At 38.2% G+C, this 26,981-nt stretch overlaps 1 protein-coding gene across 3 annotated transcripts in view; it reads right to left on the reverse strand.

Moving 5' to 3' along the window:
* The window catches only part of PTPRZ1 (protein tyrosine phosphatase receptor type Z1), a 140,664-nt gene that overhangs the window by 1,255 nt on the left and 112,428 nt on the right, over positions 1-26,981 (reverse strand). The window contains exons 14-30 of one of the 3 annotated variants that reach the window (XM_075146875.1): positions 22,632-22,723; positions 19,229-19,314; positions 16,881-16,901; positions 16,618-16,714; positions 15,111-15,193; positions 14,243-14,377; positions 12,825-12,959; positions 11,741-11,904; positions 10,958-11,038; positions 9,249-9,384; positions 8,110-8,256; positions 5,826-5,919; positions 5,444-5,517; positions 4,305-4,433; positions 2,669-2,815; positions 2,248-2,390; positions 1,475-1,610 (exon numbers count right to left, since the gene is read on the reverse strand). In XM_075146875.1, the coding sequence (XP_075002976.1) occupies positions 1,475-1,610; positions 2,248-2,390; positions 2,669-2,815; positions 4,305-4,433; positions 5,444-5,517; positions 5,826-5,919; positions 8,110-8,256; positions 9,249-9,384; positions 10,958-11,038; positions 11,741-11,904; positions 12,825-12,959; positions 14,243-14,377; positions 15,111-15,193; positions 16,618-16,714; positions 16,881-16,901; positions 19,229-19,314; positions 22,632-22,723 (1,900 nt within the window). The remainder of the gene's footprint in view (positions 1-1,474; positions 1,611-2,247; positions 2,391-2,668; positions 2,816-4,304; positions 4,434-5,443; positions 5,518-5,825; positions 5,920-8,109; positions 8,257-9,248; positions 9,385-10,957; positions 11,039-11,740; positions 11,905-12,824; positions 12,960-14,242; positions 14,378-15,110; positions 15,194-16,617; positions 16,715-16,880; positions 16,902-19,228; positions 19,315-22,631; positions 22,724-26,981) is intronic. The other 2 variants (XM_075146886.1, XM_075146895.1) reach the window with 2 other exon arrangements.

Raw genomic sequence — 26,981 nt, forward strand, 5'->3', positions numbered from 1 at the left:
GTATTTTTTAAGAAATATTATGTGCTAAATCTGATTCTTGTTAAAGTCAATTGCAAAGTTCCCATTGATTGAATGGGGTCAGGATTAGGGCTACTATTTGTCTGTTGGCTTTTTTTTCCCCTTGAATATGTTCTCATTTTTTGCCCTCTGAATTCTACCCAGGCAGATTTTTTTTTTTTTTTGGTACTTGCTACTTGCTGTTACCGTTTATGTTTTTGAAGACCCTGCCCAGTGTAGGAAGAGAGACGAGACTTTGTGGGAAGATTCACTGAGGAGGCCACTGCCTAGAGGGAAGCGGGGGTCCCAGCTGGGTGCAGTGGGAATTGGGGAGTGCCAGAAGCCAGCTGGGCTGCAGCGTGGGCTGGGAAGGGGAAAACAGCTGGATGCTCTGTGCAGGGCAGCATCTCGGGAGCGCAGGCACAGCGAAGGCTGTGCTGCACCAGGTAACAGTGGATGCTCTGAAAGGGCAGAGGAATATTTTGGCTTCTAGGATGGATATATGGGGATAAAGAATTTCTGTGATGGAAGGAGCGGGGGAGCAGTAAGACAGACTAAATAGAGTGGGGTTTGGGGTCTGGATTATCAGGTTGCACTAAGAGATACGGGGTAGAAAGAGCAACGAATTTGACAATCTGCAGTAGGAGGATGGGAAACTGGAAATCTGAGATAAAGGGCCCAGGTATTTGCTGGAGGCTCCTGGGGCAAGAGGAGTGAAGGTCCTAGTGGTGCTGCTGAGGTGGGAAGAGCAGTTTTCCATTTTCACTACATTGTCTGCCAGGCACCTCAGTCTGGGCTAGCTGGGCAGGGCAAGGGGCCGACACATCTGTGTAGCCTGTGTCATGTCCTGGTTTTGCTGTCAAAAATGTGATAATGCTAACCCTAACATTTCACTCTTAAAGTGTTCTCCTTATTACATCCATTGTAACTCTACAGCAGTCAGATTTGTAGTGGTATGACCAAAGGGGCAGGGTTCGTAGTTTTTCATTTCTGTGATGAATTTTCATTTGTATGACACTGACTTAGTAAGGAATTCTTATTTGTTATACTTTTCATGTTTTTTCTTTCTGTAAGCACAGTGACAATGGTGTCAAGTGACCATTCAACAGATCATAAAAGATCAAAGTCCATCCTGAAATGGAAAACTAACTACTTCAGGGCCTACTTGGAGTACAGATTTATTTCTGCTGAATTAAAACCTGCATTTATATCACATAGTGCAGATTTTATGATGACGGTGGCAGCTCTGCACATTTTGAATATGACCACTTGATAACCACATAACAGGTTTTCACGGGATATACTTTGTTTTGGAACAAGCAGCACATCCACTACAGCACCTCTGGAAGACAGTTTTGATTAACTCACGCAGAAACTAAGATGCCAAGGGTTCAGTAATGTTGCCCTAAGATCTAAGTATGCTAATAATACCACACATAGGAAAAAAACATATGCACACATTTTGCTTATTACTTACAATGTCTGTGAAGACTCCAGGCCTCATCAAATTTATCATCTTTGCTACCTGGTAAACATCCACTGAGTTCTCATTTTCCAGTTGATGCATCAGTGTTGTTAATGCACAGAAAGTGCCTGCTGTCACCCCTCCATGCCTTTGTAAAGTAAAAAAAAAAAAAAAAACAAAACACAAAAAAAAAGTCTCTAGAAACTGGATCAAGTTTCTACAGCCAGAGAAAATACAAAATCCAGGGTAAACTGGTATGATGAACTTCTGTCATGTGATCTTTACACTTTCTGAAGTAGGTCTGCCCAGCAGTGCCTTAACACAACCTTCACAGCATCTGGCTACAACTTCTGAGAGTCTTTAAAAGCCAATCTTAGAGTTATTTCCCTACAATCCTCTACTAACCAAATCCTGAAGGCCTCAGGTCCTTCAGTATTTCAACGTTTCAGTATTTTTGGCCATTATTAAACAGCTGGAGAAGGGTAAGGTGCCTCATCTAAATAGTCTTACTTCTTTCAATAATAGACAATGAAGCCCTGATTGATTTCCTCTCCAGTGCCCTATTCAACAATCATCTGGCGTATCAAAATGACAGAACTGAAAAGAAAACATTGAAGTGTGATAAAATAAAAATGCTTCTCTTGTTGATGCAGCTGAAACAGAGGCGGCAGCACTATTGCTAGGTGCAGACTTTGTGCCTTGTTTCAGTGGCTTTCACTCTAAATGAGATGAAGGGATGGTTCTACAGAAAAACATCAAAACAAACTGAAAGTTGCAGTTCTTACTCGTCATGTACAATCATGGGTCCATCACGGTTGGAAGCTTCCTCTTTGATGATGCTGATCAGTTCAAAAGTTTTACTAATAGGACTATCAGGATTTGGCCATTTTGGACACTGAAAATGCCTCACTTCAAGTACATAGTCATCCTAAAAGAGTGAAAAAAACATACATCAGTTTGGTAAATATTGACTATCTTTATTCTTATCCTTCACCCTATCCAGCCTCCAGATACAGAATCCCACTGCTGTGGAGGTTGGACTACCCTATTCCCCATGTCCACCACATTACCTATAGAGGTTACTCCCTCCCTGGGTGTTTCAAGGGCATGGAATTTTATCACTCAGTTAACATAGAAAATGTAACAAAATGTAGGCATTACCTTTAACAGATCAAGTCCTGAGTTACACATTTATGACAGTGTTACCTGTGTAGCTTCTAAAATAAAGTCTTGGATTATGAGCTTCTCCTCGTTAGACAGACACTTGTGTTCTTCAGCAATCATAGTAACTTTGAAACTCTCACAGTTTATAGGCTCATCTTTGTTTGGCCAGTATACAAATTCATCTTCAGCCTCCAGGAAAAAAATAAGAAGCCATAAAAGTAAGTTGAGCTCTTAAAACAAAACTTAATCCAACATAATAAATAATGTGTCACATTATAGGCAGCCAGCTAGATTTAAATTGACAAATCAAAATTTGAGTGGGATTACAAAGATCACACGTGATGGTTTTCAGACACCTCTGTCATGATCCTGACCAGAAGACCACTGTACCCTGTGGAGATAGTGACCCACATAACAGTCACATGTGCTGTGCTGTGCTGCGCCACACGTCCAGCCTGGCCTTCGGGCTGTGTTGTGCTGCCCGTAGCCCACGGCCACACGATAAACTTAGCTGGTGGATTGTAACATGGGAGCCTGCAGGCAGCTCCCACTCTGCACTGACAATTACGCCACTTGCGTGGCCTTGGGGCTATCTAAAAGTGCAGCAAGAAGTTCTCATGAGAACATCCTTTCTGCTTGACAGCAGAAATGATGAACAGAGTTGTTTTCTTTTAAAAAAATCCTATAATAGTTTGAATGACCAAAATGGGGGTAACCTTTCCATGGACGGGAGCTGCATGGCGTGGTGTACCTTGATCAGAGAACCGTTCAATGCTGCACAACTCGGGTCCCCAGCATCTATCTGATGGGATGTAAGGTTATCTATACTACCCTCTCCTTTATAGTGTTAGCTCTAATAAATAGCATTTAAAATGATACTTTACAGAGTCCGAGTGTCTGTCTTACTGGGATCATAATGAACCAGCACCTCCTGGCAAAACAACCTCCCTTATTACAAGGGCTAACTTAAAAATCCATCTGTTTTCTAGGAAGTGTAACATTCGTAAAATACTTGATGAGAAGAAAAAACCAAACATTGTCTTGGTTGTACATGGTTTTCCAATCATGCAAGACTCTCCAAAGCATTTGCACGGCTTTCCTCCAAACTCATTACCAAACATGATGCTCTCTTACACCTCAAGATTTCTCTGAGTACCAACCTAGAAGCTCTCAGATATTCCTGCATTTCTAGTAACTGAAAAACATATTTATTTATTATTAGATTACACATGCAGGATGAACACGTGAGCTTCCTTTGCTGTTTAGAGTCAGATAAATCCCTGCTAAACATTTGCTTGTAACTTTAGGAGATGAGCAAGAGAAACAACCTCATATTTCTCCCCTTACCTAATAATGGCTGAAGAAGCCATATTACAACTAAAGTAAAAGTCCTGGAGCAAAAACTAACCTTGCATAATGGTTACTTCTCCTGTTTGGCTCTTTTTATAAATTATACAGGAATGATTCAATACTTTCTCATGCCAGTTGCAATCTGCCCAGACAAGAATCTCCAGATTTCCACTAGATGATTTGGGGATTTTACACTCAGTACAGTATTACTAATTTTCAATTGCTTTTTTCCAAAATCCAAGATATTGTCTCATGTCCTGCATATTTCAAAATGGTAGTCCTAATAAAAATCATACATAAACCCATAACAATCAGCCACAAAACTTACCATATTCTGGCTATCAGGAAGCATGACTATTAGCTGCGCGTTATGGTCCCATATCATTCTCCAGAAATCCTTGATAGTGTGTAGTAAGGGATGCTGGGTAATAATGAATTCATTACTTTGATAGTAACCCTGCAAAACAAAATCAACAGACTCAGAATTGATGCCCAACTGTTAACATTTAAAGGAAGCTTTTAGTGGACAGAGCCAGAAGCCTAGAAAATAAATTGCAGACTTGTGCCTCCTTTGGCTTCCTGCAAGTATTAGAAGAATATAAAACTTCCATTGCAGTATTTTCCAGAGGAAAAGAATAAAATCAATTACACTGAAATAATTTTTAAAACTTAAAAAATTTTGATCAAAAAAAAAAGACAAAAACTCAGAATGAAAATACATTAACTCCTACACACATGCTAATTGTTCTACATCATTAGCCAGAATTCCAGAGGAGCTGGAAACCTGAAACAAATAAAAGAACACTTGAAAGATCTGCAAAAATTCCTAGCGGTCTCTTAATTTGTACAGATGTCCCAGATCAACTTCTTACCACAAAAGAGAGTTCCTTTGCACTAATGCACCTGATGAAGTATCATGCATAGACAGCACTGCAGGGAGCTTTCCCATCTCTTTCCTGAATGTCCAGGAAGTATTTACTCCTCCCTCTCAGCTAATGAAGGGGAAAAGAGTTGAAGAAAACCCAGGGAACAAAAAGATAATGGAAAGCTGATGAGCTATGGTGCCTTGGGCTATGCCAGTTGCAAAAGCTCTGTAAGATGAGCAGGTAGGAAGGCAAACCACAGTACAGCCATTAAAAACTAGCTTGTTAGTTAACACTTTTAGTTTGTCTCAAAAGATCCTTCCATAGGTGGCATTTAGCTTTACCAGTTTTTAAAACTATGATGGGATTTCTGGTTCTACAGATTGTTAAAATGCAATGCACTTAACCAAACTTAAAAACAGTAATAACAGTAATAACAGTAATAACACTTCCTGGGGGAAGTAACTCTTTCAGGCAGAGTGAATAATGGAAGAAAGGAGCTTTCAAAATCAGGACTGTGCCACCCCAACTCAGACACATGGCAGCTCTGAAAACAGCTATACAGTGGGACATTGTTTTTCACCAAAACAATTAAGTGACTTACCATAATATAGGAAGCATTGATGTAGTCTGTCCCTTCACCAGACAGTGATGAGATACCCACTCTAGATCTTTCCACTGTAAAAAAAAGTGATGAACTAGTACGTATGTTGCAATGACTCATATATTATAGCAATTATCTCACATATCTCATAGTAATGATAATATTAAGCTCCATCAGTCAGGATGAAGCATTATCCAGCCATCTATTTTGTTTTCCTATGTGTAGTACTTAAATAATTTCTTCACTAAAAGTACTTTACAGAACATCATTGTTCCACACCAATGCAGATGTCTTCAGTTCTTGCTGAGGAAAGATTAAAGGTTTGACACACGCAATTCATAAACATTTTGCCACCCAGAGAAGCCAATTTGAACAAGCTTACCAGGAATGATGGACGAAGTTCGGTTCTTTTCTCTGTTACACTGTTTGAGTGCAGTTGAATAATCACACTGCTGTGTGTTAGACTGGCTCAGTAACTGAAACAATGAAGTTAAAAACATCAGGTAACTGTACAAAAGCCATTCCTTCATTAGCTGCGTTAAACAGAAGGGTGCATGTATTGCAGGTTAGCTGTCCCTCTTAACCTTAGGTATCTAGTTATCTGGCTAAACTGCTTAGCAAGTCATCAGAATCTTTTTTCTTCACTGTTTTATCAGTTCAAATAATTCTTGAGCCCTAGATCGATAAGCGTATCTTTGAAGGAAATGACACTTTATGTTGTTCCATATCCAGCCCCACAGTGCTTGCTGCCATCCTGATGTCGCTTCCATTTTGCCTGCACAGCTGTTTGTGTAACTTTAATAGTTTTGGAAAACAGTAAATGTCTGTGCAGAAAAATTGGCATTGTTATACAGACAGTATAGCTCCTGATGTGAGGCGTCTCTAGATATCCCAGTTATGAGCTTCCTGATTTTCTCTCCAAACCTGTGAGAGGGAAATAGGACTGATCTGGGGGGGGTCTCATTGACTTACTTGTTTCAACTAATACCATTCAAATAGACAAGAGTATGAGAAGGAACGAGTATATATGTATATACACCACTGTATATATACTGCTTAGGCCTGAAATAAGTTTGGAAAGCAGGTGTTTCCTAGTTTTTAGGGTTTGGTTTTTTTTGATTGCTAGTAAAATCAACCAGATTAATCAGAACATTCAAAAGAATTCAAAAGACTTTTCTGTGATGTTTTGGGCTGGGCATGCGTAGCTTTCAGAAACTGCCTGCTTTGGAAAAATAGAGAGCAAGCCAGGGAAGTTCCATCAAAATGAATTAGACCACAAATTTTTTTCATCTAAAACAGTTCTTCAGTTAAACAAGACTCCACATTTTAAACAAGACTCCACATTTTTGTTTTTATTTTGTTATTAGTCTAATAATTTTAACTTGCAAAGGAAAATGAGATTGAATGAGACATGTCCTTTTCTGATAAGATTTAAGCTCTTGAAATTGGAGCTCTACATGGCCCCTGCAATTTGCACTGCACACTCTGTGTTTATATATATTTACACACTCTGTTTGTATATATTATGGGTTTTATTCTTTCATCTGTGTAGGAAAGGTGGGATGCTTATCTCTCCAAGCACATCACAACTGAGAAAAGAGTCCCTACTTTTCCCTAGATAAAAACAGTGCAACACTGTTGGATCATTCAAGCCAGGATAGCAGCAAACTGTGAAATCCTTTGGTATGTTGTTCCTATTCTGTTGTTCCATATTGTTCTGTATTCTGTATTGTATATGTTCTGTGTATCTTGAAGAAATACTAGTTACTGTGCCTATCTGACCAAAATACTTCAGAAAATAAATATCTTAATATTTTTCATAGCCTCATTATGTACTGACATTATCTACAGACTTATCCGCTTAAGTTTTTTACTTATGATCCAATAGCTAATTGTAGAAAGAATACATATTATCCCATGCAGTCCTCCTTAGAATTAAAATCCTTGAAGACAAAGGTTCTAATAATTCATTTCCTGTTAAATTAGGGAGAGCAAAGTCTGTTTTGCCACATAATCTGGAAAACATTTAAGTCTGATTGACTTCTCTGGATTCAAATTCATTTGAAAAGGTAGGATTTTCTGTGTTTCCTCTATAAGTGACCCAGTGAGTGAGCTCGACTTCCCGTTCTCTCCATGAGTCAATGAGCTGTTTCTCTCATAGGTTCTGGGCTGTTACCCGGATGGGTCTGCTCTTTCTCTGGGTGACTGAAAGTCCCGTGCATGTACACACTGATCTCCACACCCACAAGCACCTGAAGTGTTCACTCATCACCTGCTGAGGTGAAGTCTGTCTTCTAGCCAGTGCTATACACTGAGGGGAATATGTTGCTTGATCAATATAGCTCATGACATTTTTGCCAGAATGACATCTTTCCGGACTGTTGTTTTACCTTTGGGATCTTCTTGCAAAGGCATGTAGTTAGATCTACTTACTGGCCTGTTTCTCATGGTCTTGTTTTTTTTAAAAAAATTCCTTGTTTAAGAGCATGCAAATAATTCTTTTGTCCCAACTGACTGCATGCATTTATTAAATTGCTCCGAATTTAGGCTCAGCAGTTATATTTTAGATAGAGAAAGCTAATGAAAGTTGTATTGAGATACCTACTTTTAAGTCATTCAAGCTTGCAAGTCTAAAGCTTTTTGTGTTACTAACTCGGAGAGCTCACCTTGAATTGTTTCTCCAGTCTGGTCTTTCCTGTTGGTCCAGGTATCAAGAGAGCATTAACGTAGGCATGAATGTGAGTCTCAAGAACTTCTGTTTCTTTACTGAGTATTGCTTCGACCAATGCATCGTGAATGAAGATATATTGCTCCTAGGAAAATAAAACCAAACATCCGAGCTCTAATTATTTTCAGATTCCCCTGAACACCTCTGGCTATGCTGCCACTTCTGACGTGGTCAGTATTTCTTCAGAGCGTGCTGTTGTAGGGAAGTTTTCTCAAAAGTGATCCTCTACAGTAAAGGCTGTTCCTCCGCAGTGACAGTACACATTTACAAGCGCAATTGAACTACACATGCAATGTATATATGATATAATACCAATCCCCACCACCTGTGGTATCTCATGTTCACAGAACAGAGTTAAAAACGCAAGCATAGCCTTGAGTCAAATTTTCAAGTCAGCTTGTTATGCGACTCTCCCTGCCTTTCTTGCAATAAAGTGATCACTCCTGGTTCCTACTGCTATCCTCTATTTTCTCTCTCACATCCTTTGGAACAAGGGCCCATGCTGTTGTTGATTACCTTTTTTTCTATTGAAAGGCACTGGGGAATCTAACCACCTGTTCTTGAAACCTGAAATAGACTTTCAAATGCCCTGCTGTTGTCCTTACTGTTTTCTTCCAGTCTTTCACTATTCTATATATAATCTTCGGTTTAAGCCAGCTATAGATAATCTTCTGTCTGAAACAGCTTTTTTCCCTACTTTTTATTGCCTGATATCAACTGTTTGATCAGGTTCAGTGAAGATCTGAACACCTGACAATGGCATTTCCTTAAAAAAACCTATGACAAAAAAGCATGCCCTGCCAAGAAAGTGCTACTGCGGGAAGCATGATTTATACAGACTTTCTCTCTCCTGAGTCCTCCCTAATAAACAGATAAGAGCCCACAGATAGGTAACTTCTCTAGTGCATTGCTCTAAGTGGGCCTAGAAGGATGTCTCTTTAAAAACAAGGGAAGCAAAAGGGAAAGTCCAGTCTGGTGACTGGCTGCCAGTCTGTCTGGCGGTGCCAAGAAGAGGACTGTATCATCTCTCCTCCTGCAAACAGAAATAGTCTCTCGCTATATATATTTTATTCTTACCTCAGTCTGCACCAAGTAGTTCCTTTGGGTACGTATGTGTTTTAAGAATCCAAATATGTTGACTGTTCCTTCATGCTGAATTTGCTGCAGCATGCTGTCTAACACTATGTATGTGCCTGTCCTTCCAACGCCAGCACTACAAAACAAGAAAATAGTCTTGAGCCTGAAGTAAAACAATAATGAAAAGAACTGTTTCTAATGCATAGCTTTTTCAACAAACTGATGTATAGGGAAGATTTTTCTCTACAAATTGCTTTATTATATGATATACTTTGCTGAAACTTCAAGGCTGGTAATGAAGAAAAATCTTTTCAACTCATCTTTTTCTTTGTGCAAGAATAGATCTAAAGATCATTTTCTCAAACGATTTTTAAAGTATCAATTGAAATAGAACTAAGGGGTTTCCTGCAGGTCTGCAATTTTCAGGCTTCTGATATTCCTTAGGATACTTTGTCAAGTATACCTAAAAAGGGTGGCATATATCAGCATTTGGGCACAGTTAACGTGCTCAAGTTCTTCTATGTTGAAACACACATCACTTTAAAGGGAAAGTTGCATTATGCCACCCATTACAGATGCAGGAGATTTCAAAGATACCGGACTGAGGAAAACCCCAGGAAGTGGCACAGCTGCTGAAGATACACCTGTAAAAGAAAAAGCTTAGTGCTCTTCAGATACAGCTAAGATGGCAAGCAATGGTTGAAACCCTTCTTAAAAAGGGAAGATGCAGAAGAAAGGCTTAATGAACTCACTCCTGTTATGAACTCTGACTCATTTAGCAGAAAAACGGCTGTATTGTAAGATTAAAACCCAACTTTTTCTTTCATAAAATATCTGGGTAGGGAGTACAAGGTCAAGAGGTCATTTTTTGTTATATAGTCATATATGGGAATTAGTCAGTTGTAATTCCCCTCTCTAAGTTATGAGGAAACGTTATGTGTATCCAGTACATGTAACTTGACAGCAACACTGTGCTGGGTCTGCATGATCCCTTACGGGCAGATCCAAGCTCAGTCTGTACATGCTAATTCAGTCATCTAATTTCTTCCACAGAGGTGGGACAAAGCATGGGTAGTGTGAGCTCAGATTGCTGTAATAAACTGTCTAAATAAACGTGATATAAATCTGAAAGGTCCAGGTTATTAACACACTATTAGACAGAAAAAAGGGTAAAGACTACCAGACAGCATCTGTACTTGTTATGAAAGACAAAACATGAAAAGTACCAAAACATAAAAATAGCTAAAAAAGGTTTCATGAAGTTCGTCATCTGTGTCCTCCATATAGCCTGTAAAGACAAATAGAAGTTACATTTCTAACATGAGAGGACTCCTTTGAAATTCCATAGTGCATGGGCACAGGTGAACTAAAAGCTGAATAAAACTGCCTACAGACAGAGGTGAGTTAATACCTATGACCCAATGGAGAGGTCTGACTGAAGCCACACAACTTACCACTGTTCACTTTTTAAAAACTCAATTTAATGACTTATAATGTATTGCTGATCTCTCAGCCCGCTGGCATAGATCTCAGACTTGGCATTTTGGGGAAACTCTTATCTTGAACTTCCCAAGAACAGGCAGGATGTAAATAGCAGCAGAACAACAAAAATGTGTTTTCATTTTCCAAGCTAAAAACAGATTTCAGTCAGATTAGATCATCCCAGAAATAAAATATCTTCATTTGCAGCATTTGTGAGGCGACTTTACCTGTTGGCTTCCTCAGAGTCAGCTCCAGAAGGACAGAATTCAGGAGGTTCTCTTTCCAAATGTTCCATCAAAGGTGAGGTACTACAGTGGAAAACCAGAACCTGCTTATATATTTTACAATAACCCGGTCCTTCACGGGCATTGTGAAGTCATTCCAGGCCCTACAAGCCCTTTTTAACCAATTTTCCCTGAGCTGCCCAGTTTTAGTGAGCACTGACAGAACACCTGCCTGCACACTGCGGCACATGCAGACCTCAAACCGTTCCCCAGAATGCTCCTCCATTGCAAATGACTGCTAGAGCGCAGAGTAATGTTAACAACAGCAGAGTTGTAGTTCAGCCAGGAATAGAGTGAGTCTTCTTTTGTGGACAGAGCTCCTCTTAGGATTACAGAGTATCCCTGCACCAAAGAAAGCATGAGCCAAAAACATCCTAATGATATATTTGCAGAAATGAAACAATTACTGCTATGTATGTATCTGGTAAGCTCATAGCAATCAAGGGAGTAGTATAGAAATGTGCAAAAAAGTAAAAAGAAAAGCATTTTTGCAAAAAAAAGAACATAGTGCAGAGCAGCAGCATCTTGTTTACAAAGACTTATACAAGTGGCACAGACAGTTGATTAGTTGGCCTTACCAAGGATGGAAATACCAGCTAAGAAATTAATCTTATTCCATCAAGAATTGTTAAATGTGAGAGTGAAATTTTGCTTAACCCACCACTGAAAAATTCTTTTTTCTGCAAAACAAAAGCAGAGTGAACCTTACAGCGGTAAAAACCACACCTGCAATGAACCACAACAGGCCCGACAGCGTAGCGCTTGGCATGCGATGCCTTCCGCACGAAGGTGAGCACGGGCAGCGTGTATTCTGGAACACCCATGTCAGGCCACTGGGTATAATGGTACTGAGTTACTATACGTCCACTAGACCTCCCTTTCTGGGAACCCTGCAACAGAAAAATAATTCCATATGTAAGCAGCCCACATCTGAAGGGCAACTCTTCATAATTTTATTTCCATACCTGATAGTTCTTGAATTAGTACTGTCTCTATTTAGTCAACAGCATGCCACCAGGCTCTGAATATTCCAGCTTTCAAAGAAAGAGGAAGGGCTAGTGCTTCTGTCCCATCAGCTTGCCCTCTCAATGGGAAAATGACCTGGCACTGTCCCTTAGAAAGCCACAGAGAAAGGCTAAGAGCACTGGAGGGATAAGAAGTTACAGCTGCTCTTAAGAGTCACCAGCTATTTCTGTCACTTTGCTCCTCTGCTGGGTGGACAGAAAGAGTAGGATTCACCTCACTCACTTTAGTGATCTACAAGGGAAGTAGCCTTGTGTAGGCTGCTTTTCTAAGCTCCCTCCCTCAATGGCAACTCAGAGGCAGGGATACTTTCAGAGAGCAGATCATCTCATTCAAAGATTGGTTCCTAAAATAGGCAGAATAAATTACTTGACAGTAAGTGCTGTACTTTAGCCATTAATTGTACAGGGAGGCCGAGAGACTAGATGTCTTAACATTTAGGTGGCTGAAATAAATTAAGCTTTCAGAACGCCCCTCAAAGTAGCCAATGTCACACTGCTAAGCTGAGAGCGTTCCGATTACAATAAAAGAAGGTGTGGATTCACCTGTTTTGCAGGGGGTAAAAATTCAGTCCTTAAAAAGGAGAAGTGATAGCTGAGGCCAGTATCTTCTCAATTTGTTGACCTGGTCAAATTAACTCTAGTTGATAAGCAACTTGGCTGGCTGAGACCTACAGGATTCAGCTTTACCTATACAACAGAAAAGAGCTGCCAACTGCCTTAAAAATATTCTGAGCAACTTCTAACACTCCCTTTTGGCCAAACTATGTTTTCAGGCTGCCACAAACCTTTTTGATCTTGGTGTTTCTAAGAGTAAAATTCCTCACAGTGTAATAGGCAAGTACATGAACACTCTTCTGAGTAACCAAGAAGTTCCCATATTCTTCACTGCCTTCGGCAGGCCAGTATTGGTCACATTTTCTCTGTTAGAAAGTGAATGAAAAACAGAGAAAAAGAGAAAGAAAACAAAATGTCAAACTAGCAAGCTGAAATGTTCAAATTTAAGAGCACAGTCAACTACAAAAACATAAAGGGACTCTCCATATACCCAGTTCATAATAGACATGATCTTCAGCGTAAGAGAACAAATAATGTGTATTTTATGCTGTAAAGAGAGATGGCTGTGCAAAGATCCTCTTTATTTGGAATACTCCAAAAAAGAGAGGTTTAAATCATAATATCAGAGTTAAAGGACTTTAATATTGTGGAACTTGCCATTCTATAGGCACTCTAAAATCTAAAGAAAGTAACAGATAATCTATAGGAAAAATAGGAATACATTTAAGTCACTAGAGTCGTATGTGGCTTTTGGTTAGTTCATAGCATGGGCAGAGTATACTTATATCTGATCAGTGAGATAAGAGTGAGCTTGCGTGCGGCCAGAATATACAGCAGAGAGCTGTGATGTCCAGCCTTTTGGTTGGGTAGCCATATAGCCTTCTCTAGGAGTACTAGAAGAGTCCATGTTTATAGCATGATATTAAAAATGAAGTGGTACTCTCTGTGCGGCCCTTATCTACATTTGCTGTGTTTGTATCATCTGATAGATGCTTAATAGGTCATATGACAAGACTTACATGCATTTTAGGCATTGCTGCCAGTATGTGGCAAGTGTGATGCAATGTCTCCTCATGTGACCCCAGGGTACATGCATATTCCCATCACATAACCAGAGACACACACATCCTGTGATGGGCTTTGACCTCATTTTGTCTCACTGGACAAACGTGTATCTAGTCATGTAGTAGGAAAAGAACTGTGGGTCCCACAGGATGTTAAAAGGGAGCAGCCGGTGAATATCCAGAAAAATTCACCTGAACTACAGCCTTCTCCTTTCCAGGATCTAAGGCACCCCTGAGAAAGAATGACGGAGAACAGATTGCTGCAGAATGTGGCACAAGGTCCATAGTCTGGCCACTCTTAAATATACACAAGAAGTCTTTTTTTCAATATAAGACAATTTTTTTTTGCAGGTAGAACACGGTATTTTCAAGACTTGTTGTTGACAATTGAGTTTAAATGTTTTCTTTAGTTTCATACTACAAATCCTCAACTTTATACTTCTATATAGTACAAGCAACTACTACAAGCTGTTGCTTTTCGCTCAATAAATGCCTAAACTAGATTTTTAAAGGAGAAAAAGGAGTCTGCTAGAGGTAGATCTATCAACATCAGAGAAATAAATAATAGACAAAGGTACTCATACCCTTCCTTTCTCAACAAGATTAGTTATCATCACAATAACTTCTACGTTATGTTCCCATATCATTCTCCAGAAGTCTTCTGCTGTCGATTTTAGTGGCCCTTGAGCTGCAATGTAGGCTTTTGGCTTGTTGTAGCCCTAAATTGAAATATAACAAATGACACTTGTCAAATCACAGTCCGCGAGCAAAAGGAGGTTGGGAGGAGTACATGACATATTATGTATCTATTTTTAAAGAACCTCAAAAGCTTTTAAGTACTTTTGAATTTGTAACTATCCAAATCGCAGAAGCCCTGTGGTACCAGATGACATATGAATGCAACTGTTATGTCAATGTTTATCATTCCAACAAATAGGATATATGTTCAAGTGCCCGTGTTCCGGCAGAATGTTGACATGATAGTGATCATGAGACATCTGTTATGATAGTGGTTTAAAAAATGAATCAAGATCATTCACATGTAAATTACTAGGTAACGAAAACTGGTACCTTGGTGAGGCTCTCAGCCAAATGGCATCTTCCTCTCATGAGATTATCAGAAGAATTAACCACTTACCAAAAATGTATAAAAGAACAAACATTCAGATGCTAAATGCTTCTAAAATGACTCAGATATGACAGAACATTTTTTGTTTCATAAAGCTCTTAGCTAAGCTGCAGCTGCTACAGTATCAAGATGGATTGAAGAAAGAACTGGAGTTTTACCTGTGCTTTAACTTTTAGGCTTAACTTAGATCATTAAAGTTTTTTTTAACAAAACCTGTAATATTGTGATACTTTTTTTTTATTAAGTCTATTCACCTCCGTACATCAGTTTTTACAGAAAAGACTGACAGAGGAATAGGCTGTCAGATAGAAAAGGGCACTTACATCAACGTAGTTGGCATTAATGTAATCAGTCAGTTTTCCATCCTTTTCTGCAAGCTGTGCTAATTTAACCCTAGTATGATCATCTGTAGTAAAACAAGGGAGAAAATAAACAGTTTTCTGCAAGTATTATATTCTTTCTACAAGAAGTCTTTTTAAAAAATACTGAAATGGATTTTTACAATACATAAGACTAATACAGTGACAACCACATATGCAAACATCCTGTGCTTAGGTATGAATCAGATTCAAAATTCTAGTTTGCAGAAAAATAAACTAATGAATCCAAGGATTCAAGCGATACAGAATTTAGTTGCCTGAACAGCACCTGGGATCATTTTAGGCACCATGACATATTCCCCTACAGCCTCCAGCTGCTGCTTGTGAAGGGGCACGGGTCTTCTGTAAGTCCTGTGTCGCGACTGCCAAGCCTATACGGTGGGATGTCTCAAACAACAGTAGGCACCAGTGTCTAGGCACATTAATCCCAAGTTAAAGGGCAGAGGCTGGAGAGCAATGAGACTGTGGAGAAGCTGGTGAGCTGAAGAGTCTCAGCAGTGGCTACCTCAGGGAGAGCTGAAGCTTTCTGTAGCCTGCACTGATTATAAGGACTAGAGACTTGATTCAGTTGCACAGGGCAATTCTTGCTACTTGAGCTGCCCTAAGCTGCTTGCGCACTGCCCTTTGATAAAAAAGCCGCTGGGTTGGCACCTTTTGTACGATCAGATACAAACACAGAGTGGCAGAGGAAAATCCCTGACTTTCCATCCCTCTAGAGGTATCTTCAGCCAGGTGGAATGGGATTTCTTGCTGCTGGTTTACATTGTCTTCTGCCAGATGGGCTGATTCTGTCTCTTTTTCTATTAAGCTCTAGTGACGCTGAATGCTGAACATATATTTAATTTAGAGCTTCTTGTTATCAGAACAAAGTTGAAATACTTTGACCCAGAGCCCAGAGGCAATAGCTTCAAAGAGAGATTAACAAAACTGAATAAATGTATTTCAGAAAAAAAAAATCTGGGATAGTGAAGAAGGGCGACACAATGGGAAAACGTGTGTCCTGGCTAATGGAGCTGATCTATTACATTGTGGCAGGGCACAATACAACATAAACCCAGTACATTTATATTTATATATACAGTAAATATATCCAGGGATTGTGAAGTTCCTGGAGAGGATAAATCATCATTATTCCAGATTAAAGATGGATTAATTTTGGCAATCAAAACACAGCTTCTTTGGCTTTATAATGGCATTATAATGAAATTTCCCAACTCCCTTGGGTCATCACAGAAGACACAAATATGTCTTGCTAAGACATGCTCATCAAAGCAGCAGAGGACTAACTTGAAGGCATGTGAAATTGCATGCTACTCCTCTCCAAGCATTTTGCCGAACAGTAGCCAGAGCTTTCCATGTAGAGGTATTTTTTTTCCCTCTAATAAAGTATAAATCTATACTTGCCTATAATTATTTCTCAAACAAAACACCAAGTAATGCATTTACTTACAAGCAACAATGTTTATGTATCGATTCTTATTCTTGTTGTCGGGGTGATTAGAGCTGTCTGATGTAATACCTAGATCTACAGTACAGCTCTGGATTTCCTGAAAAAAAAAAAAGTATGTCATATGTTAGTAAATATTAAGATACATAAAATGTCTTAAAATACAGTAAGTCAGCACAAAAAGAACCACAACCTTATACCCAATTATCTATGATATTTTACAACTACTTCATTGCTAAAAAAAATGCAGTGAAATAATTCCTTACCTGATAAAACTCTTTCAGTGTCTAATGAGGGAATGAATGCAAAAAAAGTAAAAAAAATCAAATTCCACAGCACAGAACAAATGGATAAAAGTGTTTATATAAATTACAGTTACTATATGGAAAACAGTTATGGTCATGCAATACATTATCTCCGTAATAACAACAAAGCTGAGTATTTTGACATAACTCTTAAAGGAAACAAGAGGTAATTTTCCTGATAAAATACTGGCATCTGTTTTCCTATCTTTAGCTTTAATGTTAGACCTTACGCTGGTAAAAGCTTATACATATGAGCAACATCAATGACTTTATCCAGATTATCTATATATTTAACTGTTCATTGGATTTGTTATTGGTCCTTATAACTGCATTAGTTTCTCTGCGGAATGCTTTTGCTCTCTTTGCATTCAGCTGTAAAACCTTCCCTGGAGCTGCACAGCGTGCCGCTCAGCCAGCCGCATGGCACGCTGGTGAAGGACAGCATTACAGCCCTCAGTCTGCCACCAGTTTCTCAATGAACCCAAGGCTTTTATAAAGAAAGAGACAGGCCTGAGAAGACAGGCACAAAGTCTGCAAGACTCACATAATTAATTTATTTTATTGATTACTTTGACTGACAGGAAACTCAAGCATTTATAAGGTCCACATTCTTAAGTAGGAAATATGTGTCATCAGTAAAAGTACTATAATAATGTTTCCCAACACTTTTTAGGATTTATTTTAATATTAATCACTTTCAGCTATTTAAATATATATACGTGAAAAGTGGTTACCAGTCTGAAAATCAGATTTTAAATATGAGTTGTTTTATAGTAATATAAATAAAAAACGTGAACCACCCCTGTACTCTCCAAATGTATGCTGACTCTGCAAAGACAATAACTATATTTCAATTTTTCCATATCTTCTAAGTTCTTTATCAGTAGAGAAAAGACCAGGACACTAATTCTGGGGTAGCCTGTAAAGCCAAAAAGAATCTCCAAGAAATGATGAGGACACTGAGTTTTTTGTGATAGTTAAAACAAGCATGAAATATTTCAGATGGTGTGGGTGTAGCTCAGTGAGATGTAGTATATTTGGTCTTTGGATCACTGCTGTAATTTAGGAAAAGAACAATTTTAGGAAAAGAACAATTTAGGATGAACAATTTGATTTCTGTATTGCTGTCCTCACTAATGGTGAAAGAACTTTGTTACCATTGTATTTACACAGAGTCCTTCAATATCTGCTCTTATTAACAGCCAGCCTAGCCGGAGCCCAGTCCTGTCAGTGCGTATGCACATGTGTAACATATGAACATGTACTGGACATTCATAAGTATTTACAAGTTTGGTCCCACAATCAGATGGATATTCTCAATGTTAAAAGAATTGGAGGAGAAATGCTGATGAAGAAGGCTAGGTGAACGACATGGAAGTTTTGGTCCATTAGATCACAACACATAGGCTGGGGAAGCAAAAGCAAAACCACAAGATGCAAAACTATTAATTTTTTTTACTTTCAGTATTTACTTTCAGTATTATTTACTTTCAGTATTACTTTCTGGTTTTGCAGCAGGAATATTACAATCATATTTTAAATTAATAGACATAAATTAAAAAACTTGTTTCCATCCCAACTGACTGATTTTGTTAGAAATCACTTGTCAAGAATTTTAATAGCACAGCTTTAATTACAGAATTTGGGTTTATAATGTTTATTTTATGTGAATTAAGTTAGAACATATCTACCTTTAAATTGCTTGTAATGCATACGAATGTGAAAAACAATGAAGTTCATTAGTTACATATGGTGATAGTAACATTATATGATGAGAGCGTATGTTTTAAAATTTTGAAATACCTCTTACGAACCATATACTTTAGGAAAGGAACTGTAAAGCTTTCACTATCACATATGAAGACTACATTAGCTCCCCTGTTAATCAGAAGTCTTGCCACATATACTCATTATTATTCCATTTTTTTTTCTCTGTAAATGGAGCAAGTGAATGTGGGCAGCTACTGCAAAATTCAATTTGCATTAGTGTTGGAAAAGCTTTAGATCTACAACTGTGTCTGATAAACCATATAGACTGCATTATCTTTGCATAGTTATTCACACAATCATTTAGTATTTTATCACAGTGATAAACATTCCCATTTGCATCCCAGTCCTGCTAGCTTTTACAAATCTCCCTAGCCTTTATGCATAAAGAGTCCTTACTGGGCTCACAGTACTCATATTTACATGCATTTATGAAATTAGTCCCCCAGTCAGAATGTAATGCCCAGTTCTTTGTTTCCAGGCATTTAAACTTAACATTATTTGTATGTGCCAAGAAGAAAGATGACGTCATAGAGCCATACCTCAAATTCTTCAGAAAAACCATTACTTGCATGTAAATCTGCAACATGTTTTGGAAAATGCTTTATTGGAATTGCTCCAACATCATCTTAGGGGTGGGAAAAGACAAAAAATATATTTATGAAGAATAAAAAGCCAGTGACATATAAAGAAGTTTCTATGTAGGCAACACCCTGAAATAAAATCCTTGGCATGAACTTTGGATATGCAACTCCCACAAAAATAAAAACACTCTTTGACACCATTAACATTTCTAAAATAATTCTCTAACACTTATACATTTCTAAATTACTATTTGGAAAGAAGAAAATGCCTTGCTAGGTCTTCCTCTTTAAGCCCCCAAAAATCAAGGTGCTGATTCTGCAAGATGCTGAGCTTGTCTGTAAATTGAAGAGCACTCAGAACTCCCTGTGAATTCAGGGGGAAACGGGAGGATTAGCAGTTTGCTACAAGATGTTCAAAGGGAGAGGGTAGGAGCAGAGCTCTGCAAAATACTGATAAAGAAAGAATGATCAGGCAGAGTCGTCTGGGTGCTTTCGGCTGATTAGTGTTGCACTGGGACTCTGACACAGTACATGGACTAGCTGCATAGTCCCAAGTCTACTAAATTAATGCAGCATTATGCCAGTAGTATAAACAGATGTGTTGCATGTTTGCATTGGCATCCAAAGGAAACAACAACTAATTTTCATCTTTTACTGCATTAGTGAGTACTTCCAGTAGGATTTTTTACCCCATTCTCCCCATGATTCTATGATTACCTATTGATAATAATCTCATGTCTGATCCTGGGAGTATTGAGTGCAAATTTTCACATCAGGCTTTATACTTCAAGTCTTAAGTGAAAGATTTAAGTTGAAGACTTTCTGGATACCCACAAAGACAATATCTACAACCAATAAATGTGATTCATGCAACTTCTGGGTCCTGATACTCAGTCTGAATTTTCCATCTGATGTTTATATTTTAGAATGTCTCCTTTTTACTTTATACAAATACAGAAAAACACTCTTGTGTAGAACATTCATTAGGGATCATGTCAAAAACCTTTGGGACTTTTAATCTTCTCTTTCCTGCAAATATGCTATGTAAACAAAGTCATCTGTTCTGTTAATTGCCTGTTAAAAGATGACATTATTTCAGCTAGTTTTAGTTCTAAAGAATAATTTTTTTTAAAGCCTTTCATGGATTAAAAATATTTTTATTTCACAATTTGTAATTTCATCACTGTTTCATACGAGAAAAAAACATCAAAAACATTGAACAAGGACCTGTTATTTACATCAACAGATGTTCAGCATTTAGGCCACCTAATAATTTTAGCTTTCAGTTACCAAGAATTTGTTGATTTGTATTGAGATCCATCTGGTCTTCCACTTACATGAATGGATCTGAATACAAAAAGTGAATTTATCCAGTCAAGCCTAAGAGAAGCTGAACAAATGTGTAACACTATCTTCACACTTTGGAAATGAAATCTGTCATAAAGTGTTTATTCTAATGACATGCAAACACAAAACCAGAAGGGAAGGTAAATGACCCCAAGAGCGAGGACAGTAAGGGAGAAAGAGATCTCAGGTTTGGTGTAATTACTGTTTTATTTCCTTGCCAGTGCTAATCTCCCAATTCAATCACTTCTGACTCCAGGAATATATTTTGTATCTGGATGGCAGGTATCACTTGAAACTACTTAACAGTGGGTCCTAATATTACCCTGTAATTCATTATTTGTTCTGAATGCATCTTTGAATTACGCAGTGAAGTGCCAGGGCATTTTCTGTGAATAACTGCAATTCTCCTATCTCTGCCAATGAAACCCCACAAAAGGAAAACCTAATATATAATGAGAACTGTGGAGTGTGCTTTTACTCATAGTCATAATAAAAAATTAAACTTAGCAGTTACAAAATGCTCTTCCTTCTCTACGCTCTTTGCCAGTATTATATCACAGTTAGTCTCAATTGTGGTAAAATTACACTGCTCAAACACTTGTGCAATAGAAAACACAAAAACTGCTCACTTGATGTCTGCTGCACGCAAAATGAAACAAAAATATTTCCTCAGGACTTGCAGCTTTTTCCATAAAATATTTTATGTACCTTTCAGTCACTTAGAAACACTTTTCTCTTTAAGTTAATATTTATCAGTATTTCAGAAGGAAAACCTCCAGCATCAAAACACATATTTTAAGCACTGAGAATAACTGGAAGTGCAATTCTGTCTTATGACAATGGAAAACACTATCTCCCTGAGGTGAGCTGGTCAGGAAAAAATTGCAAGAAAATTATACAGTTGTACTGCAATACAGTTAATGATAGAGAGTAAGAGCAGAGATTTCCTATAATGATTGCCACTTGACATTCATATATAATCACATGTTTTCTGAAATCAAGCTATATCCCTGCCTGTTAACCATTTAGAAAAATGTTATGCGGCTCCTAACGATAGCAATCAATACAAGAGGCATTTGAAGATGCCTACAATTCCGTTACAACAGAAGTCTAATGTTTGGGATTTATTTAATGAAACGTGTTTACTAGTTATCTACACAAGGGCTGATTTTGCTTCCCTTAGTCATTCCAAGGGAACCCATCCCCCTGTGTAGTAGCACAGTTTGCAAAAGCGTTACTTGTGGAACAAGATATCCTCTTCTCATGGGTGAAAATGTGGCTCGGGATCTGCTGCAGAATTAATCTATTTAAGGTACTTTTCATTCTACTCAAATTGAAAAAGCTGGGAGGGCTGCCTATGCTCCTCTGATACTCTCTGAGGAGGAAAGAAAAGGAACAGTTTCTCCAGATAACTGTGGTGGATATGGAACCAGAAGATGCTAATAATACTCTGCACTTGTGTATCATTTTTATGAGAGGCTCACAGAGAAGTTTACCAGTAGTAACTATACTAGTAAAATCTGTAAGTTAAAGAAAACATCGTAATTGCAAATGAAATGCAGATAGATGAGGCATATATTGGTCCTGCTGGTAAAAAGAATAGGTCATGTTGTATACATAGGTGACAAATTCACTTAAAGGCAGAAATACAGCAGAATATGTTGCTGGTGTAATCCTCTGCTTTGTGACAGTGAACCAGAGCTATTTCGTGTAGCTCAGATGGCTACACTAGCAGCCATTTCTAGTGAGGCTACCCCTCAAATGGCTACAAGGCACAGTGTGTCTTTGAGACAACTCTGTAACGTGAGGATATTTCTCTTCTGTGTTTCCTACAGCAGAGAATATTAGTAACACTACTCTCTGCCTCCGTCAAGTGCACCTGTGTTTATTAGTACAAGGGGATACAAATCTCTGGTTTACAGATGTTACAGTCTGTGAAGAATTCACACGGACATATACAAGGCAGCATCTTCCAACAGCTAACGCCAATCCACAGAACAGTTGACAAAAATACCTGAGACTGGGAAGATTGGAGCTGGGGGAGCAGAAATCACTCGAGGTGACGTATTATCTTCTAAATAAAAGTGAGCAGTCTGGAAACATTTCCTAGAAGGGAAGAAACATAAATAAATATTGCAAAAAAAAAAAACATTATCTGAGACCTTTTGGAATTCTGCCATTATTGAGTAACAAAGAAATCATAGTTTTGAAAGCCAGTTTTCATGGAGTGTCGAATACTACTGCTATGATATAAATATTCCCCCAACACACCACTGAATTATGCATACAACTTGAAGATACTACATTAACTCAGCATAGTTCATGCATCTTTACCTATACCAGAGGCAGAAGATACAGCACACATCAGACATAGTGAAAGCTGGAAGCGGAACTCTGCAACAGGAGCTACTGTAGATGCTGCACAACAACTCCAAGTATAAAAAATGCCATTGTCTTCCTTCCTTATCCGAATTTGCACACATAATTACTGTTCCCTTTCATGTGATTATGCTAGCCTGAAGATGGAGCCGTGTATGAGATCGGTTCTGGTAATTCATCGATAGATCCTACTGCAGACACGGAAATGCAATAAAAAGCAACATGTCCTGTAACAGACAAAACGGCATCTCTGGAACTACTATGATTGCGGCTAAACAATTTTTTCATAATGTAATTGCAACACTGAGGGACACCTTAACCAAGGAGGACTTCCCGAAGTTGAGAGGGGAGACGCTAGCTTTGTTGCAAAAACATTAAAGGATGAATACAAATGGAATCAACCTTACCTATGACCCACAATGTTATTTGTATCTGTGCTGTAATCCAGATGTGAAGATAATAAGAATAGCATCTGTTAAGAGTCCAAGCTATTCAAGGGACTAAACAACCAACTGCTGCTGTAAGCATTGCAAAGCCTCCTTAATTAAAAAATCTCCATATGATTAGACATGCTAATAACAATCTCTACTGTGGGTCACTTCATCTATTTGAAATATTATTCACTAATCATTACATTTAAAAAGAAATATATGCATCACGAAAATATTAATCTCTTTTTATATTTATAAGATTCTGCTTCTTCAAAGCTGTTGGCTGAAGCTATTATATGATCTTTTGCTATTTTGTGTAATCACTGGTGTTTTAAATTCTTCTGTACTGTTCCTATATCACTGTATGGATAAAACCCCTCAGATAATTGTTATAATAAAAAAGAAATTTTGAAGCTACTTTGAGAAATAGATAGGGAATATGCAGTTACTGTCATTCTTTCCAGAACCATTGATGTAGATCATAAAGACTTTGGTAAGCTTATTTGAATTAAGCCTCTGGGAAACATGCCCATACTCTTGGAATGTTTTGGGAATTTTCTGTCTGTGTACAATGCAGATTCTCTTAAAACACACGAAAAAGTGGACACAGACTGTGTGCAGAGAGATGGTGGATGCCCCATCCCTGGAACCATTCAAGGTCAGGTTGGAGGGGGCTCTGAGCAACCTGATCTAGTTGAAGATGTTCCTGCTCATTGCAGGCGGGTTGGACTAGATGACCTTTAAAGGTCCCTTCCAACCTAAACTATTCTGATTCTATGATTAAAGCTCTAAAACCAAAAAATGTCCTCCCCCTAATGCCTACTGCTTATGAACAATGATCATACCTAAAGTTTATGACTAACATTACAGAGTTTTGTCACCTCCTTGCTTGAGAAAAGATTGAGCTAAAAAGAATTTAATTAGCATAACGGCTTTCACATCTAGAGCAGTACTTAAAATGTCCTCATAATATGCCATACATTCACTATCCCTTACTGAGCCACCGTAGCTTTAATCTTTAACAAGTTAATTGTGGCTGAAAATAAATTACACCCTTAGCACATTTGGGAGACAAATTCAGAGCAGTTGACTTAACCTGTAATACGAGTCATAAATAGGCACTCCATCTGCTTCCGCATCAGCAGTGAAAGCCTTCATGACTAAACCTAATGTTAATAACCATGTCTCATTAATTATCACTTGTTGTTAATGAAAAAAGTGATGACTATTTCAAACTTCCAGACAAAGGTCCCAACACTTAATATTAACCTGATTATTTAATTTACACCTTTCATCACAGCATTTAGATCTTCAACCTAAAACTGTAATTTGTAATTTAGACACCGCACTTCTTCGAACACACACTTTATATATGGAGATAGTGCTAAGCCATTGAATTAATTAGAGCATCTGTATCTGTACAGGAAGGCACGCAGCAGCAGCTCTTCAGTTTAACAGGAGAGATACTAGATCTGAATGAACACTTCAGCGTGAACTACTTGGGACAAGACTATGCCTCAGACTGCAGAGGACATCGTTTTCCTGGCGTATGGGCCCCTGGACCTGGCTGAGGATATGTGCTGCCTACTTCTCCCCCGGGGGGCAGGGACTGCTCAGGGCTTGATTCGGATTGTCACGGAGGCAGGCAACACAGCGTGGCGCAGCGTGTGCCTGTGAGCGTGCGCGTGGGCAGCTCGCGTCGGCTGAGGGAGGGAGCTGAACCTCGGAAGTCAGAGGCATCTGTGACAGGATGGGTTTGCACATCCAGTGCTTGCCCAGGTTGGTCTTAGAGGCATGATTATTTCTTTCTCTGAGAATTTCAGGGTCTTTTGTGCTCACAGGACATCCCCCAACAGGTATTCTCAAACACTTATTAGAATTTTTTTTAAATGGTTCTGATCATTTAAAGATCTGATGGTTCCAAATGATTTTTAAATGGATCCTTAATGGATCCAATGATTTCAATTACTCCATTTTTAAATGGTTCCTATCAATTTTTAAGTGCTTGTCAGATCAATTTTTAATTTTCAAATTTTATTAGCTCTTTTATTTATAATTTGACGTATCATAGTTGAGAAGTTTTTCCATCATGGATGGATGAGTGTGGCCTTTATAGGTTAAATCTGTTTTTAGCGTGCCTCTGATTTGTGAGTTTAATTATCCTTACAGAGGGTTCTCAGCTCTGTTCCCATAAACCTAACACAGGATTCAAGGCATCAGTTCAAATCATGGATAAGAAAACGAATGTTCTCTGACAGTTATGTTTCAAAGATATAGCGTGGCAGAGGAAAGTTAAAATTTAAATGACTACTCAGGGTGTTGTCTGTCATTGGGTTGGTCATTTCTGAAGCATTGCTGCCTGTAACTTCTAGGAGGCTTCATGACAGCCAGCTGATATTCAGTATGTCTACAGAGAGAAATGTAGCTGGAACTGCATTAGCAGTTTGCTGTTCACATTATTAGAGCTAGTCTCTTACTGAGATTCATATATATTTGTTGAAAAAGAATCTTGAACGGTACAACTCCCACTGACAACTGTTACCATTTTACTATTTTCCAAGCTCTTCTTATGATAACTATTATAAAAATTGATTTGCACAAATAGCCTGGCATTTCTTCCTGTACATCATTTCATCAGCTTTATTTTCATTGATCATTTCCATGAACTGTTCCAAAAGAGTACACACACGCATAAGCAATTTCCAGTATATTATATGTCGACACAGAGAAACTTTCAATTTCAGTCACCTTAACAGGTAAGGTTAATTCAGCAAAACGGGAATGATGAAGCCACCCAGAAATGAAAAGAACAGAGCAAGGAGATTCAAATATCCCTGCTGCATCTCTGCTGCAAGGACTCAGTCAAGTAGATAGATGGATAGACTACAGAGAGATGGATAGACTCTAGATCTGGATAGAAAATTCTCTCTAAAGCTGTAAAAAAAATCTATCCGGATGACAAGGCCATTAAACAGGCAAAAGAATCTCCTTGTTTATTCCACTGTAATCTTAATCATGTTGAAGAAATGAAAGGAAAATGACATTGCTTGAAAATTGCTTGAATTACAACAGATTTGATACATAGAACTAGAGTAGTTCAAAATTGCATACTTTCTTACTGGCAATTAGACAATCTTTAGACAATATTGCCATTAAAAGTTTTCATCCCTGTCAGAGAAATGAACATTTTATCACAGAAAGATTGAAACTGTGCCTAATGAGATAGTGAAGAGATTGGGGAATTTCCTCAAGTGCTGATTAACAATTTCATGTAAAAAAACCCCCTCAAAACCCAAACAACAGATGGTACAGAATTATTTTTCTGATACAAATAATTCACGTGAAGAACAAAATAATTTTGCCTTTTTTTACCCTTGAAAAACTGGAACTTGTCGCTCTTGGTAGTTATTTGGTTTTTAAACCAAATAACACACCTTTTGTATATTAAACACACCTTCTGCATATTTAAACTAGGAGCTAATACCGGAAACAACTCAAAGCACTGTTCAGTCAAATACCCAGCTAGGATATACCAATGCAATTTTTTTTGAGTA

This window comes from Calonectris borealis, chromosome 1 (assembly GCF_964195595.1).
Source record: "Calonectris borealis chromosome 1, bCalBor7.hap1.2, whole genome shotgun sequence".
Classification (NCBI taxonomy): Eukaryota; Metazoa; Chordata; class Aves; order Procellariiformes; family Procellariidae; genus Calonectris; species Calonectris borealis.